Source organism: Anguilla rostrata, chromosome 9 (assembly GCF_018555375.3).
Source record: "Anguilla rostrata isolate EN2019 chromosome 9, ASM1855537v3, whole genome shotgun sequence".
Taxonomy (NCBI): domain Eukaryota; kingdom Metazoa; phylum Chordata; class Actinopteri; order Anguilliformes; family Anguillidae; genus Anguilla; species Anguilla rostrata.
The window spans coordinates 24,192,123-24,209,102 of NC_057941.1; the positions used below are offsets into that span (position 1 = coordinate 24,192,123).

General features: G+C 43.6%; 1 protein-coding gene across 3 annotated transcripts in view; it reads left to right on the forward strand.

The window, feature by feature from the left end:
* Window positions 1–16,980, forward strand: part of alcama (activated leukocyte cell adhesion molecule a) — a 61,041-nt gene that overhangs the window by 31,707 nt on the left and 12,354 nt on the right. For 2 of the 3 annotated variants that reach the window (XM_064351193.1, XM_064351192.1), the window contains exons 2-5: window positions 12,454–12,560; window positions 13,140–13,359; window positions 13,815–13,879; window positions 16,281–16,368. In XM_064351193.1, coding sequence (XP_064207263.1) covers window positions 12,454–12,560; window positions 13,140–13,359; window positions 13,815–13,879; window positions 16,281–16,368 — 480 coding nt within the window. Of the gene's footprint in view, window positions 1–1,168; window positions 1,275–12,453; window positions 12,561–13,139; window positions 13,360–13,814; window positions 13,880–16,280; window positions 16,369–16,980 lie in introns of those variants that run through there. The other variant, XM_064351194.1, reaches the window with a different exon arrangement.

Here is a 16,980-nt window from a genome sequence, read left to right on the forward strand (position 1 = left end):
TGGGGGAGGGGGGGGATGTTCCTTCGTACAGAGACTCTGGGTCTTGTGCCGTTCACCGTCTATCTAATGGATGTCTCAATCCATTGCCCCTCCTTCTGACCAGTATAGAAAACTAGATGAAGAGAATTGATTTTGTGTTCATTTGCATTGTGTGGGAAGCGCGGATTCCGGCTATTACTGATTAGTCTGCCCTTGGTTTGGTCCCCAGACTTACAAATAAGCCCATAAACTGGTAATTCATTTTTCAATCTATGCTGTGGCACAGACTTCCTGGAATGGAAGTCTGTTGACTGCAATTACGGTTGATGAAGCCGTCTGAAAGCTTCCGGTTTGAGCTCTACTGGAAAACTCATTTTTTTCTTGGCTGCGCACTTGCCATTGTTGTAGTACTGAGATATTTAGAAAAATGGCATAATCCATATAAATTATCATAGAGCCCATAGCTTGTCTTCCCATATCGAAATTCCACACAATATGGGATGGCAATACGAAGAGAATCAACTGTTCTTGAGGGGTGTGTTTCCCTGTCCACAATCAATAAAGAAAAGCACACACCCATGAAGACTGTGTTCACAACTGCCTTTTATGGTCTTAGTTTACCCTTTTCCCGCTCAGATAAAGTCTATATTTGGTCCTTTCTTGTTCATAATGGCCTTTTGAAGAATCTCAGCATGAGGCAGAATATTGCAATCACTGACATTTTATGTTTTTTCCTCACACAGGCCAATAGCTCATCAGGACTAAAACTAAGAGGCTTAATGTAAAAGATGATTCGCAGATCGATCGAAACTGTATGAGAAGCTGACGGCAGCAGAATGTAACCAATCTCTCGGACCTCTCGTCTCAGCGGGAGTCTCAGGGAGAGGGGCACTGCCCAACATTTTCAGCAATGTTTACCCTCCAGTGTAAATATTTGCTCTTTCAGTGCAAAGTCTGAGAGTGGATGTCGGCGTTACACTGGCTCGCCTCTGCTGGACAAGCGATCGCACACACACTCCTGCACCTGGAGGAGTCCTGCAGGTGCTCCTGTTTCGTAATCCCGCTCCAGCCCCTTTCTCTTTTGCTGTGGGTGGGAGGACACAGCCTGACCACAGGAACCGCTTCCCTTCAGCCAGGGTGCATGGTTTTCCACAAGGCCAAAGTTCATTTTTGACCTTGTGCTTGTTTTATTTCTCCCCACTAAGCCAGTGTTTCTCCACTGAGTTGGAGGCAGGCTTTGCTATGCATTTTCTAGAAGCAGTCGAAGTGCCCTTTGGCTTTTGCACGGCAGTTGGGTATGTTTGTTTATACTTTTTTGATGTGTTGTTACCACCTGTGCAATGGAGCCTAGTTGCTGTTGATTAAATTAGCAGGTTTGAAGATTCTTGTTTATACTGGCGCAACCTTTCGCAGAGCAGAAACACACTCTGGGAAAGCTGTAGCCAGTTCAGAAGAAGGCGCTTTCTCGTTCTGGCTTGCATGACTGCAGCATCTGTTGCACAGTTACAATAGCTGAGTCAGATTACTGTCCAAACAAAAGCCAAACAGAGAAAAGTTTCTAGGAGTCAAGTGTGGGAGTAATTGTATGTGAAGGTCACCCTGAGAAAAAAGAAATTCATAAAAGAATTCCTTAGTCCAAATGTAAAATACTTAGTCTGTCAATTTAGGATACAAAGTGTAGAAGCAGTTCATAAATGTACTAATTTAGTTTAATAAAGTACTTAAAAATAAACTCAAAGATAAACTTGTGCTTTATAAGTTTACTTTAAAAAACGTTTATGTACTACTTTCTTGTAAGAAAAAGCTGTGTTTATCTTTGCATCTAAATGTTCCAGACAGGTGGACCCCAACCTGTTTAGGGTGAAAATGTGTATTTCTTACAACGCCTGTTTATTTTTCAACACGTTCCTCTGACTCTTTCCACGAACGGGACCTGTTTTTCGGTTCGTATAGCGGTTTTGTGTTTTCCCTCTCCTGCTGAGAGACTGATATGGATTGTGGCATGCCTGACGATAACACATTTCTGATGCTGTGTTCCAAGTGCCCATCGTCTTGGAACAAACAGCCTGTGTCATTTCTTTCCACCGGAAGTTTTCCCTCTGCCCAGTTTGATAAGAAACTAGCACAGACCTGCCTTCAAAAAAAAAACCAAAAAAAAAAACCCGTTCCCTCTTTTTTTAACTTGGCCAGCGTTTTCACTGGCAGGTCTGTTCTTTGAAAGAGCATCATCAAGGAGAAAAAAAACCTCCTCAGCTCACAGATAAGGTTTTGAAACAGTTGGCTGGCATAGGGAAGGGCAGGATACAAAAGGGGAAAAGTGTGAATATTAGCTTTCAGTGGCTAGAGCTGAACAAAAAACCTTTTGACGGTGCATTTGCATAGAGCCGTAATTGTGGTTGCCCATTGAGGGGATGATTGTATCTGTGCTTCCTTAATGCAGCCTGCTTATCCCATGCATGACAGAACCGTATCATGAAGATGGAGACGGATTTCAGCCCCCCGGGCGAATACTATGCAAATGATTTAACTGTGTCCTTCGGTGAAATGCATGTATGAGCAAAAACAAAAAAGTTTGTCTTTTTTTTTTAGCCGGGCTTGCTTTTCGAAATTATTTTTTATTTCCAGACACGTACTTAGTGTAAATGAAGAGTTTAGCATTCTCACAGTGTCCCTGTAGCATTGTGTAGCTGAATCAGATTTTGTTTTGCACCCCATTATAGGGAGATGACCAAAAAGAGGCGGTATTATGAGGGAGGCTGGGAGGGCTGGGAGGGACTTAGCCACACCCATTTTCAGGTCCCAGAGCACCATAAAGTGCCACGTGGGCATTACTGCAGATGGATGCAGGAGCAGCTATTGATGTTTTTCATCAGTGTGCATATGGCGGGTTGATTGGCATGTGGGCGCGTGCGACTGTCCGCTAAGTGCTGCGGAACACGATACGCCGGATCCCCTGACCCCAACACCCCCGCTACAAGCCGTGACTGGCGGTCCCGCCTGAACGAGCGCGTTGGGCGCGGCGGACGCTACAACCGTGTCGCTTTAAATGGCCGACACCGGATACGTCCCGGCGCTTCGGCAAATCCCTTTGTTCGGACTGCCCTAGACTTTTAACCCCAATCCCAAGAGGCCCGTGAGGGGGCGGGGGGGTGAAGACGGACTCTTTGCTTGTTTAAATATTCAGGAAATAAAAGGAAGGATTAGGGAGAGTTGAAAGGATCAGTACACAAAGCCCCTGTTGTTAAAATGGCAGCTACCTGTGCCTTCTCCCAAGATTTTGGCTGGCAAAACAAGCAGAATCTTTATTCAAGGGAGGACTAGCTCGGCCCGTCACTGAAAATTATTTTTCAGGGCATTGTCCCCGGTCTTAATTAAAAGTGCCGTTCCAGCTCTCAGCTGAGAGATGCCTCGGCTCGGTGGAAAGAAGTGGGCTTGTGTTGTTTTTCTGTTCACTTTTTACGCTCAAGATTACATCTCTCATGTGCAGAAACACTCCCGAACGCCCACGGTCTTTATCTTGTAGTCGTGACACAGAATGAGAAAGATTCGCGGGGAGAATGCTCTTTAATGCAAGCCCAAGTCTTGCTTTCTGGGGCTGCGGCAAGTCTACAGAACGCCTGCTGCCACACCAAGGGCCTCCGTGTTCTTACACTTTTTCTAGTTTTCCTTCATTTTGTATCCAAGAAAACAGCTTTTATTTGAAAAGAAAACTGCACAGTCATGGAAGACAGGTGAGAGAGATTATATTCGCTGGGGGAAGGTATGAGGCCCTTTTTAATCTCTGGCTCCGTGTGGGGCAGAGGAGGACCCCACTGCAGAGGCCTCTCGCTCCCCTCTCGCTGTTCTGTACCATACAAGGTTATCCTCAATTCTGTCTTGCCTGCAAGAGTATTCATTTTCACAGGAGAGGCCCCAAATCCAGAGACTCTGCTGGATTTAGGGCTTTATCCATATGAACTCTGCCACTGTTACCTGTCTTGAGTTTCACTTTGAAGACGTGCGGAGCCCTGCTGTTGCTGTTTATTGTTTTGTAACCCATCATTCCACACAGTCCTGGCCTTTCAACATGGCATGCAGTTGTAGGAAACTTAAATGTGCCTAATTAATACATTAAAGCAAATTTCCGGGAGGTGGTTTATTCATCTGTCAACATATGGATTTGGTTTTTGAAAGTTTTGAGCTCCATTTAGGTTTACTTGCGGTGTTGATGTGCTGAAACGAAAACTTTTTAAGTGTTTGTTGCCACAGTGTATGGATGTGTACCTTGTATGTAAATGTTGATGCATGCTATGCAACCTGATTGAATGGAGTGTGCTTGTAACAACATTTCAAGGCTTAGTGACTTTATTTATAGTGTGATTACCACCAAGCCCCGCCACCTGGGCTGGACATAATTCAGCTTAATCGATTTAAGGTGTAGAACCATGTCATGTTTGCTATGTAGAAGCGGGTCTTTGTTTGGTGGTGTAGCGTAGATTAACGACGAGATTATACGGAGAACTGTTTGGCGATCCTGGGATCTGAGAGCAGATGTGAAAGTGCGCTGAACTGTTGCCAGTTCATACCAGCTGTCTTCACCTCCCATTACCAATCGCCAAGCCAGTATTACGAAGGGCGGAAGAGGGGATAAGACTCAATGCTGCCATTATATCTCCTTGCCTCACGCGATAAAAGTAACCGACCTCAGGGTTCATCATTGGTCCGGCTAACTTTGCTCTGCTGCCGCTCCCAGCCCTAGTGGCGGTTTCGACTGTTCGCTCGCGAGGTGGTTCACCGTGATGCAAATGCGACAGTGCGCTGGCTTTGATTTCCCCAGCGCACCATTCTGTTCTCTCACTGATAAGCAACACAAAATTCCCTGGGCTGCCACTTTGAGAAATTCCGACAATTACAAAGGATATTGGTGGAGGCGTGACAGGACGGTGTGTGTTTTTTTCTTTCTGTGCCACGCCACAGATGTGCTTCAGGAAAACCCTGAAGCGCGGTGCTTTGTGGAAGACGTGAGGCTGAATCGCAGTGCTTTGTTCAGGCGGCTGTGGCTGAGTGTCAAGCCTGTCTCAGGAAACGCACAATCAATCGAACTGGCCTCAGCACTGTCAAAGCAGATAATTACTCTTCTTTTAAAACAAATTTCATCTACACTGTACCAAGAACACCAGTTCTTTATGCTGTCAGTTTTGCTGCTGAAAAACATTTTCTTTTGCAAATGATTTCACCCTGAAGTCAGAATGGTTGTCATTAATGTATTAATAATACTACGAATAAACTTTTTTTCCCAGAGCCTAGACCATGATAGCAGCTTTGTAGGAATAAATTGAATTGTGGTAGAAGGAGATTGAGCTATCTCTTCAGCCAGTGGAAGTGTGTTTGTTAAGTGGTTATTAGCCGGATTTCTCTCACAGTGCCTTGTACTGCTGTGTACATGATCTGTCCATGATCCACAGTATAGGCAGTGTCTGTTTAACACACTAGTAACATGAAAGCAGGTCTGATTATGAAATTGGGATACCATTATGTCATTGAAGACATGTATCCCACAACTACAGTGTTTTCAAGGAAGTATAAACTGTATAATTACTTAATCCAAAAGCCTAAAACGTGCAATTTAGAAAATATGGATATGTAAATCAAATATTCCTGAAAGGAATTTTTTTCCATTTTGCTGGAACTGGGGATTTATTTGGTCAACATTATTAGCAATTTAAACATCATGCTTTGTTGTATTTTTCTTCCAAAATAACTCAAAAGTAGCTAGTTATCATCAGTTCTTGTCAACTTTTACTCCATGCAACTTATTTATTTTTGTACCATTGTATCTGCCATTCTGATGTTTCATTATTTTGCAGGGCAGGGTGTAAAAGGTCAAGGTTGCTCTTGAAACAGTAGTACTCTCTTGTCTTCTGTCTTGTAATACACTGGCAGCATGGTAAGATGAGGCCATTGACAGAGAGCACATATAGGCTTCAGGATATACGTGGCCCGTTTGTTTAAAAATAGCGGTGGCCAACTGCAAAAATCATTGATCAAATTCAAAAGACACCCAGATAGCTTCATGGAAGACATGTTAAAATTGCTGATTGCTGATTGCTGAACCGCATTGTTTTGTGTAGATTACTAGACATATATAATATGGTGTTTTTCTACTTTGATACACTTTGAGATATTTTACGATGATGATGATAATAATGAGAATGATTATTATTGGTGTTGTTATTATTATTAATGGAAAAGCAATTCCAAGGTTACAGTAACTCTTGTTCTTGAACGAGCCCTGTCGTCTTGTCTTTTTGCTTCACTGTATTTGGGCCATTACAGCGGCTAGCTGGCTATAGCAATTTGTTGAAATCAAATCCCATACCACAGGCTCTGTAGCTGCACCCACCCCTACCCACACAGAAAAGAGCCCCATGCCCAGAAATGTCCCAAACACATTTTAGAATAAATGCAGGTAAACGTGCACAAACCCGGCAAAAGTGCGTAAAGACAGAGATTGCAAGTGCATCCTAGATACGTATGCCTTTAACTATTGGTGAACCATGCATAACCGTCCTGTGATCAATAATGTTGGGTTGTCTGTTGTTCTTTAACTGTTTGCAAATTGATTGTTTGACAGTGAATCCGATAACTCACTCCAGCTTCTCAGTGTGGTGGGATTAATCACCAGTAACCCGACTCTCTCCCTGGAAATCGATCTGGGACGGGAGGTCCATTGGAGTATTTTTGACTGCTGAAGAAGGGTTTTTCAGGAGCGCCGTTGCTGGGTTCCCACCTGTTCATGAACGCCATCGATCCCAACGGAACGATGGCGCATTCGTTTTCCACCCCGTCGCCGGCAGTCGCGTTCTGGGAAACGCCCCACTGCCAGCACGACGTGGTCAGCGGCCTTAGAAATAGATTTAACTGGAAAGGCCTTTAAAAGTTCTACTCAGCCGCCTTTCCGGAAAATCCTCCTCTCCTCACGCCATGGGAGGCAGCTGGTTGCCATGGCACTTGTCACCTATGCAGGTAAAAAGGTGGCGTCAGTGCTTTTATTAACGCTCAGCGGGTCATAGTCTTTACAGTAACTCGGCAACATGGGAAGTGGCACAAAGCAATAAATGCTATTGTGCAGACACTCCAGATGCCTCACCACTGTGATTTGTTCCCCCCACATTTTCCCTGTGCTTAAGTGGATTCATACTTTATTAAAATAACATCCCAGATGTCCTCAAAACAAACGTATGACTAAACTGTAAGTCTTCTTATTGCTTGTTTTCATCACCCAAGGCATCCTAAGATGTCATCTCGCTCCTTTATATGAAGGGCTTCTCTTTTTTTGCTGAGCATGTTGAAACATCTTTCTTCTAATACTCCCGAAGGTACAGGACGTCCAAGAGCACTACTGGCAGAGCTATCCGCTGAAGCGGATTTCAACGTAGTCTTTTATTCCATTTTAATAGGATCGTAATGTCAATAGTCAGTTTAGACTGCGGTTCCTCGCAAAGTTGACTCAAGCATTCAGTTGAGCTACGAGCAGGCTGATAGGGATTATCTGTTTTAAAGCTAACATGTGGGTTTATTGTGTACTCAATAGTGGTTTGGTAAGTTTTACTCTTCATTGTAATACCCCTGGATGCCGTGCACAAATGATTGTGTTAATATATATATATATATATATATATATATATATATATACTGTAAGGGTCTTTCACATTGGAGAGCCAAAGCAGATAATTAAGGGACCTTGTCATTGTCCTCTTCACAGTGTCTGAGCCTGCACAAGAGTGCCATCAGCCTGTCACAAATCAAATCTCTTATGCTTTCATCTATGGAAAACAAAGGTGTGTGACTACACTACTAAATGCTCGCACACAAATGTAATGGTGCAACAAAGTTTTGAGCTTTGCGAGGTAAACCTAGCAGAGCCATACCTGATTAATAAAACTTTGCGTGCATTTCTGAACCTCTGCCTCATACTCCCAGCACCAGCGAAACTGTTGGGTGTGCATGCTGGGCCTTCTCTAATAAACTGACCTTCTGCGAGACCGCCTCCGGGACCTGGGCTTGATCCAGCGCATGGCTATAAATTGTAGCTTTGTGGGCTCTTAAAGTCCACATTCATTTACAACAACATGTTAAATTACTCTCAGTCAGATCGAGGCTGCCACCGTCTTCTCTAAATACAATAATCCAGTAATTTTCCTACAATGAGTTTTTTTTTTTCATTTTCATGTTATTTCATTAATTTCATTAATGTGCCGTTGCCTTTTGAGTCTCTATATTTAAGCCTGTTTTATTACACCTTTCATTGTGGAGTTTTAATTAATGTTGTAATGATTGATCAGCCTTGTGCAGACTATTGGTGATGTCATAAAGCAAATGGTAGTGGTGCTGTGCTTGGATGCTCTGGAGGGTGCTTGCCTAGCAGTCTTGTGGCCTCTCACAGACTCTTCAGTCTCAAGCCCAAAAAGTATATTTACAGTGGCATGGTGATGGAGGCGTCCATTTGTCCAAAATGTACTTACGTTTGCCCGTCACATTAAATGACAAAGCCAAGCCCTTACTTATGTAAACAAAGCTGGGATGGAGCTGTGAGTGACATATTCTTTGGCTTTTAATATTGATATGCTATAGTTGTTCATTTTGCCGGCGACACATAATTTTGGTAATTAGCCTAATGCTGAGCATTAGCTTGTTAATTGTGCTCTCCAGCCGGCAAGTACATGTATATTATATCAAATTTCAGTTGTAATCATCCACTTAAGTTGATTAGTTCATGCATATTTAACATCTCTAGTGTGACTGCAGTGTATTCACCCTGGCCTCAATCAGACCTAAAGGACTCTTCATACAGGCATTCTAATTCTAGTGTTGAAGCTGACTATTTTGGACGCTTATTTCCCAAAGGCAATTTTTTTATTGCCTACAGAAAAAACAAATAGCTGCAATGTTATTGTCCAGGGCATCCTCCCAAAGACATGAAACCTAACATAGATATCACATGTCAGATCTCCGTGAGGCATGTGTACAGAGATGGTGTTTAGAGGTGTTTGCACTTGGAATTCGTTTGATGTTATGATTGACGTAGCCCATCACAGGACGTTGGTCAAAATAATGACCTGACAGCATCAAGGTAATTACTTATGAAGACTTGCCACTGATGAACTATTCACTATATTTCTGTCTGCAGACATCACCTTAAAATAAAGTATTTTTTTCCTGTCCTGCCCAGTGCTGAGATTCCACAGAGCTCAGTGGAGTTACTGTTGTATTCATAATTAAAATATGTGCACAACCTGTTAAATCGAGTGGAAGTACAACTGGCAGAGCTTTGCACTTGCTCTGCAAATGCGTAGGGCATGGCAGACCTAAAAAATATACTACATTCAGAGAAATACATCTTGTTAAAAAACTGTCGATTTTTGTGCGGTTAGATCCTGACAACTGCTAAATAATACAGCTGGCGCAGTATTAACCATTTTATGAAAGGTGTCTTTCCAGCTTGGTGTATTGAATGTTTTTTTCACTACCTTACAGAATGCCTGACTGTGCTGCTAGCTCTTAATCCTGCTGCAACCTAATGGAAGATCGTGTATGACTTCTAAGCACATACATACAGTATTTCTTCATTGTCACATGGCATGCTGCTCTTTAAAGACGCTTTAAAGCGGCTTTGGCATTGAATTGGCCTTATTTGAGATGCACAGAGTGGAGGCCACCGAATGAACTCATGGCTGTTCAAGATGGAGGCTTTTTAGAATTTCCACTGATGTACCTGACCTTGGATCCTTGCAAGTAAACAGGGTGATATGGGCAGAAAAAAATACAATCAGACAATTAATGATACAGATAACTATATTTTGTATTAATATGATTCATAAATGTTTTACAATAACCATAATGCCTGTCATAAAAAGTGTAACAAATTGATGTGAATATTTTAGGTTTATACAATGAAGCATTTTTTTCTAGTGTAGGCTGTTTAAAACCCATACATTTCGTTTTTCCAGTAAATATACAGAGAAGTCCTCATCATGAAAATGTAACAAAATGTATTTCTGTATAAACAGGGAACACCGGGGCATGTCATTTCAACGGTTACGGTATATGCAGGCTAATATTGATTAATCATATTATTCACAGTATTTATGCAATTTGTCGATACTGGCAGCAGGGAAGCATACTCTCCCAATGAAACTCCTCGCTGTCAGGTGAAAAGAAGCGGCTGGCGACTCCTCATATATCAGAGGAGGAGGCATGTGGTAGTCTACACCCTCCCCAGACAGACAGAGGATAGCGCATCGACCAGGACTGTGTGATACACACGGGGAATATGTATAACGACTAAATTTGGGAGAAAAATGGGAGAAAATGGAAAAAAAAAAAAATGTGAATGTAAACTATTGATTTGGATAAGAGTGTCTGTTGCATGCAATGTAAACCATGGTTACTGTAGGGTGGTAGCATCGCAGACCTGTGTTGTGACACAGCTAGCAGAGTCAGACGCAGGGTCAGTTGCCAGCGGGCAGCAGAAACAGCACTGGCAGCATCTGGGTCCTGATTGTTCTGCCTGTTTGATTGAAAGTTTAAAGGCAGAAAGAAACCGTGGAATCGGTCAAACCAGGAAGACCGCTCCGCCTTGCCCATCTGACCCAGGACATACATCACTCCCCATCCTGACGGTCCCGCCTGCAGGCCTGCGTCTCCACGGCAACCTCTCTGGAGAACTGGCTTTTGCTCAGCGAAGACAGAGCAAGGCTGACTCTCCCCATATACATGTGCGTGCATGTGTGCGTGCGGTATCAGCTGTGTGGCTATCCATTTAGTTCTATATGTTTTTGGTAGCTTTAAAGTACTCCAGTAATGAGCGGCCTGGCACAGGTGTCCTAATATAGCTATTCATTTGCTTAGCACGTGACGATGAGCAAAAACGTTACTCAGGGCACCTTACATAGCTGCCGTTGGACATGCTATCCTTTTACACTGGATATTTTACTGAACACATGTCGGGATAGACAGTGCCCGAGGGTTCACAGCAGTGCCTCCACTGGGATTTGTACATGCAAACTGGTTGCAGTCCTTAATCCTTCATTGGTACACTACATGTTTACAAAACTGAAACTCAGGTGCACGCCTCGTGAGTGGGGTGAGTCATAGTTGCATTTCCAAGTCTGAAGCAGAAATGAATGATGTACATATATACGTGTATGTGCGCACTAGCTGCGACTCATGGGCTGCGTGTTCGAAATAGTATCGAGGTCTTCGGTTCCTTTTTAAAGGCATACTAGACTGGATTCTTTAGCCTGGCTGTGGTGCTGTGTTTAGAATCAAAGAAGTCTCCTCCTCCTTCTTCAATCCTGCCCACTCACCCAGAGTACCCCACCTAATGTCAACTCCATGCTGCTTTTCATCTACTTGGCGAACTTCAGCTGACGCCACAAAGGAATAGAAATTTCGAGGTTAACTTTTTCTTCATCGAGCCCTGTCAGCTTGTCTTTTTTCCTATCTGTATCTGAGCTTCTTTGCTAGCTAGTTAACAACAAACTACTGATAATCCCAAATCACAGGCTTGGCAGCAACACCTACTCCTCCACGCTCAGAAAAGAGCACCACACCCAAACACATTTTAGATTAACGAATACAGGTAAAGGTGCATGAATTCGGTGAGAGCACGTATAAAGACAGAGATTGCCGGTGCATCACAGATATGCCTTAGCGTGGTTATTTTATAAATATTTTCAAGGTGAAGTCCTGCATACTATACCTTTAATATCTCTTTTGCCTTTTAAATTGAATCCGTTGTAGACCCAGATCAATCCAAGGTCAGCTGTTAGCAGTGTTCAGTCCTCAGGGGTGTAATAACCCAACCTCTCCACGTTGGTAAGACGTGCGGCGGCAGGGGAGCTCACTCGTCCCTCGCGCCCAGTACGCCCACGTTCTGTAGTAATTACATTTTGGAGGTCAGCTGTCTGTTGTTCATGTGATTTGGACAAGGCCCATGCAGTAGCTATGACCACCAAATCGACCGCAGAACAACAGTCCAAACATTTCCGTACAGGACACAGATGGAAAGCCTGAGGGGGAGATCAGCCGCGAGGCCACGGAGGCCGATGCGCTAGGCACGGGCTTGCGGCATCGTCCATAGATGAGTCGGCTCATCCACGTCAGATATAATCGTGCTGTCTGACATCACACGGCAGCTCGCAGAGGGAAACGGTTCGACAGCTGCGGCAGTGATAATGATGGTGGTAAATGCAATGGCGTTTGTGCAGTGATAGTGTAGACCTGTGTGTGTGCAGGTGTGTGCGAATGCACGTGCACTAAATATACAATACAGTTGGAGAACAAAAGCGTAGAGATGTATCAGCACGGACCGCTGAACCGACGATAATAAACATTTGACTTTCCCATGCAACCAGGTAAAATATACTTCTACAAATTTATATTATTTACTAAATTTGAATGTTCTTTTTTGTGTATCTTTTGTGCTTTCAGCGAGCGGTTTGGATCCCATCGTTGCGCTGTATGGACAGATGATCGAAGTACCTTGCAGCAATGGAGCAGTGATGTTGGAGAACCCTCAGCTCGTAAAATGGAAATACGTATGTTTGTGTTCGTTCACACTTATTGCCTTATCCCTCCCCCCTTATTTGGCTAAAGGCTCAGCACATATTCAAAATGGTGAAGACAGGAGGGAAAACTCAGCCAGTCGAGAAAAACAAACAATCAAGCAAACATCACCTCTGCTACTGGGTTTCAAGTTGTAAAAGCTGTTCCAGAGATTAGGGCTTCAGTCATTTCACTTTTATAAATCCATAGTGAATATCCATCATTTAATGCTGAGGGTAAATTATATATCCAACAAGCAAGCACCTGCACTGCGGGTCGCCGTGGGCAATAGCTGTCAGAATGCCAGCATTTTAGAAATCAGCACCTGCTAGCAGTCCGCTGGCGGCAGGACCATTCATCAAATCATTTTCCTTCTTTTAATATCTGATCCTCGGCTTAAACCGCCTCACCTTCACTGTCCTCTAGCCGTACCACCGTAGGGCCCACTTGCAAAATGCTGGCAGGCCTACAGATGTGCCGAAGGCAGGCCGCCCGAGGGCACCGTGCGCTCGCTGGCTAGGTGTAGCGCCCGCACAGCATGTCCCTAAACGCCCTCTATCGTCCTCGTGCAGGACGAGGACGACGGCAGCCCCGGCGCTATTCTGACCAAAGGCAGGGACCCGGAGGACGTGAAAATCCTAGCCACCAACAGCTACAAGGACCGAGCGAGCATCGCGGCCAACGCTAGCCTGCTCATTGCCGGCGCCACCCTGGAGGACGAGAAGGTGTTCACCTGCATGGTGGTCACCTCCACGGACATCAAGGAGTTTCCCGTTAGCGTGGAGGTCCACAGTGAGTACCAGCCCTGGGCCTCGTCGAGCAGCGCCACACTGCTGTTCTTTCCCACCCACCTCCTAGCTTCAGAACTGCTCGTGATGGGGAAAGACTGCTTTGGATGTGTGTGATATCCCTTTGAGAAGATAAGAAAGGCTAGTGGGTGTATTAAATATGAGGACTAAAGGACTAGATAAGTGCATGCTCACTGCTTGAACATTCAATGTTTTAAAATGATGCCACAGATAATACGATTTGTGTGTCTAATGGAAGAAATGTAATGTCTTTAAGGAATTACAGTTTTCAGGCGACTTGTTTGTTGAAAAATTAAACCATATACCTCTGTTTACTTAATTATGTGCATATATGCTGTAGATTATGTAGTGGAAGTGCAGTACCAGCGCTGTTCTTGGAGTTTACCTGACGGAAAACTGCATCGATTCTGAATTGCATTGTTCACTTTTTACCTCCAGAGAGACCATTGCCACCACAGATCAAAGACAAGGTTAAAGAACTAGAAAATGACAAACTGACCACGGTGAGTTGAAATGTTTAAAACACGCTATTGTTTCTCTGTGACATTTGAATTCATGGGGGACACGTGCCCGTTCTCAGAATTATGACTTCAGGACTCAAAAATCATTATAGTTTTTATAGTGCAGTGCAATTTTCAGTAACCGTTTCTTCTTATTAATGTGTGCGTATATCAGTTAATACATTATTTAATACCATGAAGTTTTTTTTTTATGGAAGAAAAGAATATTTTCAGTGATAACTCATTATAGCTGCAGGAAAGAGAGAGAAAGAGTACATGTAATGCATACTCACATAATCTAATTAGAGTAGTCTCACCTCTGGCAAATGCAACAATCTTCAACCTCCAGAAAGGAGATTTGAATTACATTGAAGGTGACAGTAATGATGAGCAGGTAGCTTTTGGAGAATTTTAATCATCGAGCGCAAAAGGAGAATATATATCGCGCTCTGCGCTTAATGCTTCACGGTGATCAAATGCGGCGTCGCATGAATATCGAACGCTCGTATTTCTTCTTAGAAATGCTTTTTCGTGCTGATGGGAGTTTTTTTTTTTTCTTCCCCGGTTACGGGGTTGCTTTTCTGTTGTTGTTTTTCATGTCGTGACAGCAAGCCGGCTCAAAAACGAAGACATTAAGCGGGAGCAGAAACGGAGAGGGGTGGGGGTGCTGGAGAGCCTGCCTATCGAGCGCTGTTGCTTTCAAAGCGCCGTTTCATTTTTTGAGTCGAGATCCTCCTCGGGCCGTCGGCTTTGAACCTCCCCCCGCTCCGGCTTTTCTGCCGTATAAGTCGCCCGCCTCCCGAAAAGTCACCGGCGTTTCATAATAGAAGGGAAGGAGCCGAGAGAAACATGTTTTTCCTCCAGAGCTCCTAATGGGAGGCTTTGTGGTTGCCCGTGCTTTTATACCGTGTTTGGTGTGGCATTGTTGCCGAATGCTTTCAGGGAGCGTGCGCGATGCCTGATGCAGGCTGTGCAGCCGGCCAGATCTGTCCTCTTTCATCTCTGAAGGAGCGCTGGATTTCATTGCCACCCCCTGGCACCCGAGCCAATGACTTGTCTTTCACACGGCGTCGAACCTCCCTGCAGTTGCCAGTCACCTGTTTTGGTTTTTGAAGGCTCTGTCACATGCTGGCCTTGCCTTTAAAACCCCAACAGAAGTCCCCATCGCCCCTTCAACCTAATACTGCCATATCTTTATTAATGCAACTTCAGCTCTTCCTGTAATAGACTTTTGAACGTCTATTTTTCTTTGTTGCAAGAGTATTTGTCTCTTGCACTGCTGACTAAGGTTACCGAAGCCCTGAGCTGGCGCCGTGTTGAGAAAGTGACGGATCTGTTGCCATTAGCGAAAGGGACCTGCAATTGTGATGGGTGAGGCCGATATGACAATTATGCGCCCACCCTTTCATGCAGATGGTGGCTATTGTCCTTCAGACATCTCTCTCTGAAAAGCTACACCGGGTATGACTGCAAACCGGCTAAATTGCTAACCAGTGTTTCTCACTTCGAAAAGCCTCAATTAACTCTAATGATATTTCAAGTACGGGCGAGATTGAATTCATTACAATATTTAACCCAAAATGCCCGCCAATTTGTTTTCACCTATGGTTGTTTTTGTATGGTTTGTGTGGGTATGACATACTGTACTGAAAACTTCCACGGTAACCATGGTATGAATGAGTAACCTAAATGCAGCATTGCAAGCAAGCAAAAGCCTTTAGGAGTCATATTAATACAAAATATTGATATGTATTGTGTATCACCCAGATATCTGGAAAAAACACAGTGATATATTTTTTGACCAAATCCCCAACCACTACTGCATATATATACAACTTCTCATCCAAAGTTATGGGCATTAATATGGAGTTGGTCCACCCTTTGCTGCTATAACAACCTCCACTCTTCTGGGAAGGCTTAATGCTAGCTGTTGGAGCATTGCTACAGGGATTTGCATCCATTCAGCCAGAAGAGCATTAGTGAGGTCGGGCACTGATTGGGCGATTAGGCCTGGCTCGCAGTTGGCTTTCCAATTGATCCCAAAGGTGTCAGATGGGGTTGAAGTCAGGGGTTTGTGCAGGCCAGTCAAGTTCTTCCACACCTATCTTGATAAATCGATTTCTATGAACCTCGATGTGTGCCCGGGGGCACTGTCAATCTGAAACAGGCAAGAGCCTTCCCCAAACTCTTCACACAAAGTTGGAAGCACAGAATCGTTTATAATGCCACTGCTTTAAGATTTGCCTTCACTGCAACTAAGGGGCCTAGCTTGAACTATATCCTTCTTCTCTGTTAACTGAACGGACTTAATCATATATATAACCCTTTTGCTAGTGTCAAGTCAAGCTGTATGAAGAATGACAGTATTTCTGCCCAAGGTTTAAAGAACATGCATTTTTTTCAGCTTGGGGAGTGTATCGCTCAAGATGCTCACCCTCCAGCTGAAGTCGTATGGTCCAAGAATGGCCTGCCGTTGGTTGATGATGGGAAAAGTAAGTTACTTGATTGTGTCACTTGATTTTGCACCCATGGAGAACCCTGTCCTTTCAGATATAATGTATTATATATTCAGAAATAAAATATAAAAATATAAATATTGCAGCACTTCACATATGGGAAAATAGGAGACCTGTTAAGTGTATTTCATTTCTATAAGGGCAGGAACTTGTGCCCTTAAATGTTTAATGCCATGTGGTTTAATATTCAATTAATTGGTGTCCATTTAACTATGTGGTTTATATTTGGTTTAATGTTCATTTAATAGGTTTCCATTCCATTTCCATTTAATGCTTAACTGGCATTAACAACGGCCATATTGATCTGATCATATAAGTTTCATATGAGCTCTGCCCTCTAAATGTGAAGCTTTGATGTAATTTAGGGAGAGTAATGTTTGCTTTCTGTTATGTTGCGTTTTAATAAAAAGCTCACTGCACGCTGCCACTTGCAGGAATAACAATTTTATTTTCGCAGAGCCAACTACGGTTACAATCCTCAATGCTGCAAAAATGTCATTTGGCTCTCAGCCAATAAAGTAAATTTCTGCAAGAAGCAGGTGTTTTATTGATTCAGCATGTTTTTTTTTCCTCCCCCGACTCCTCTAT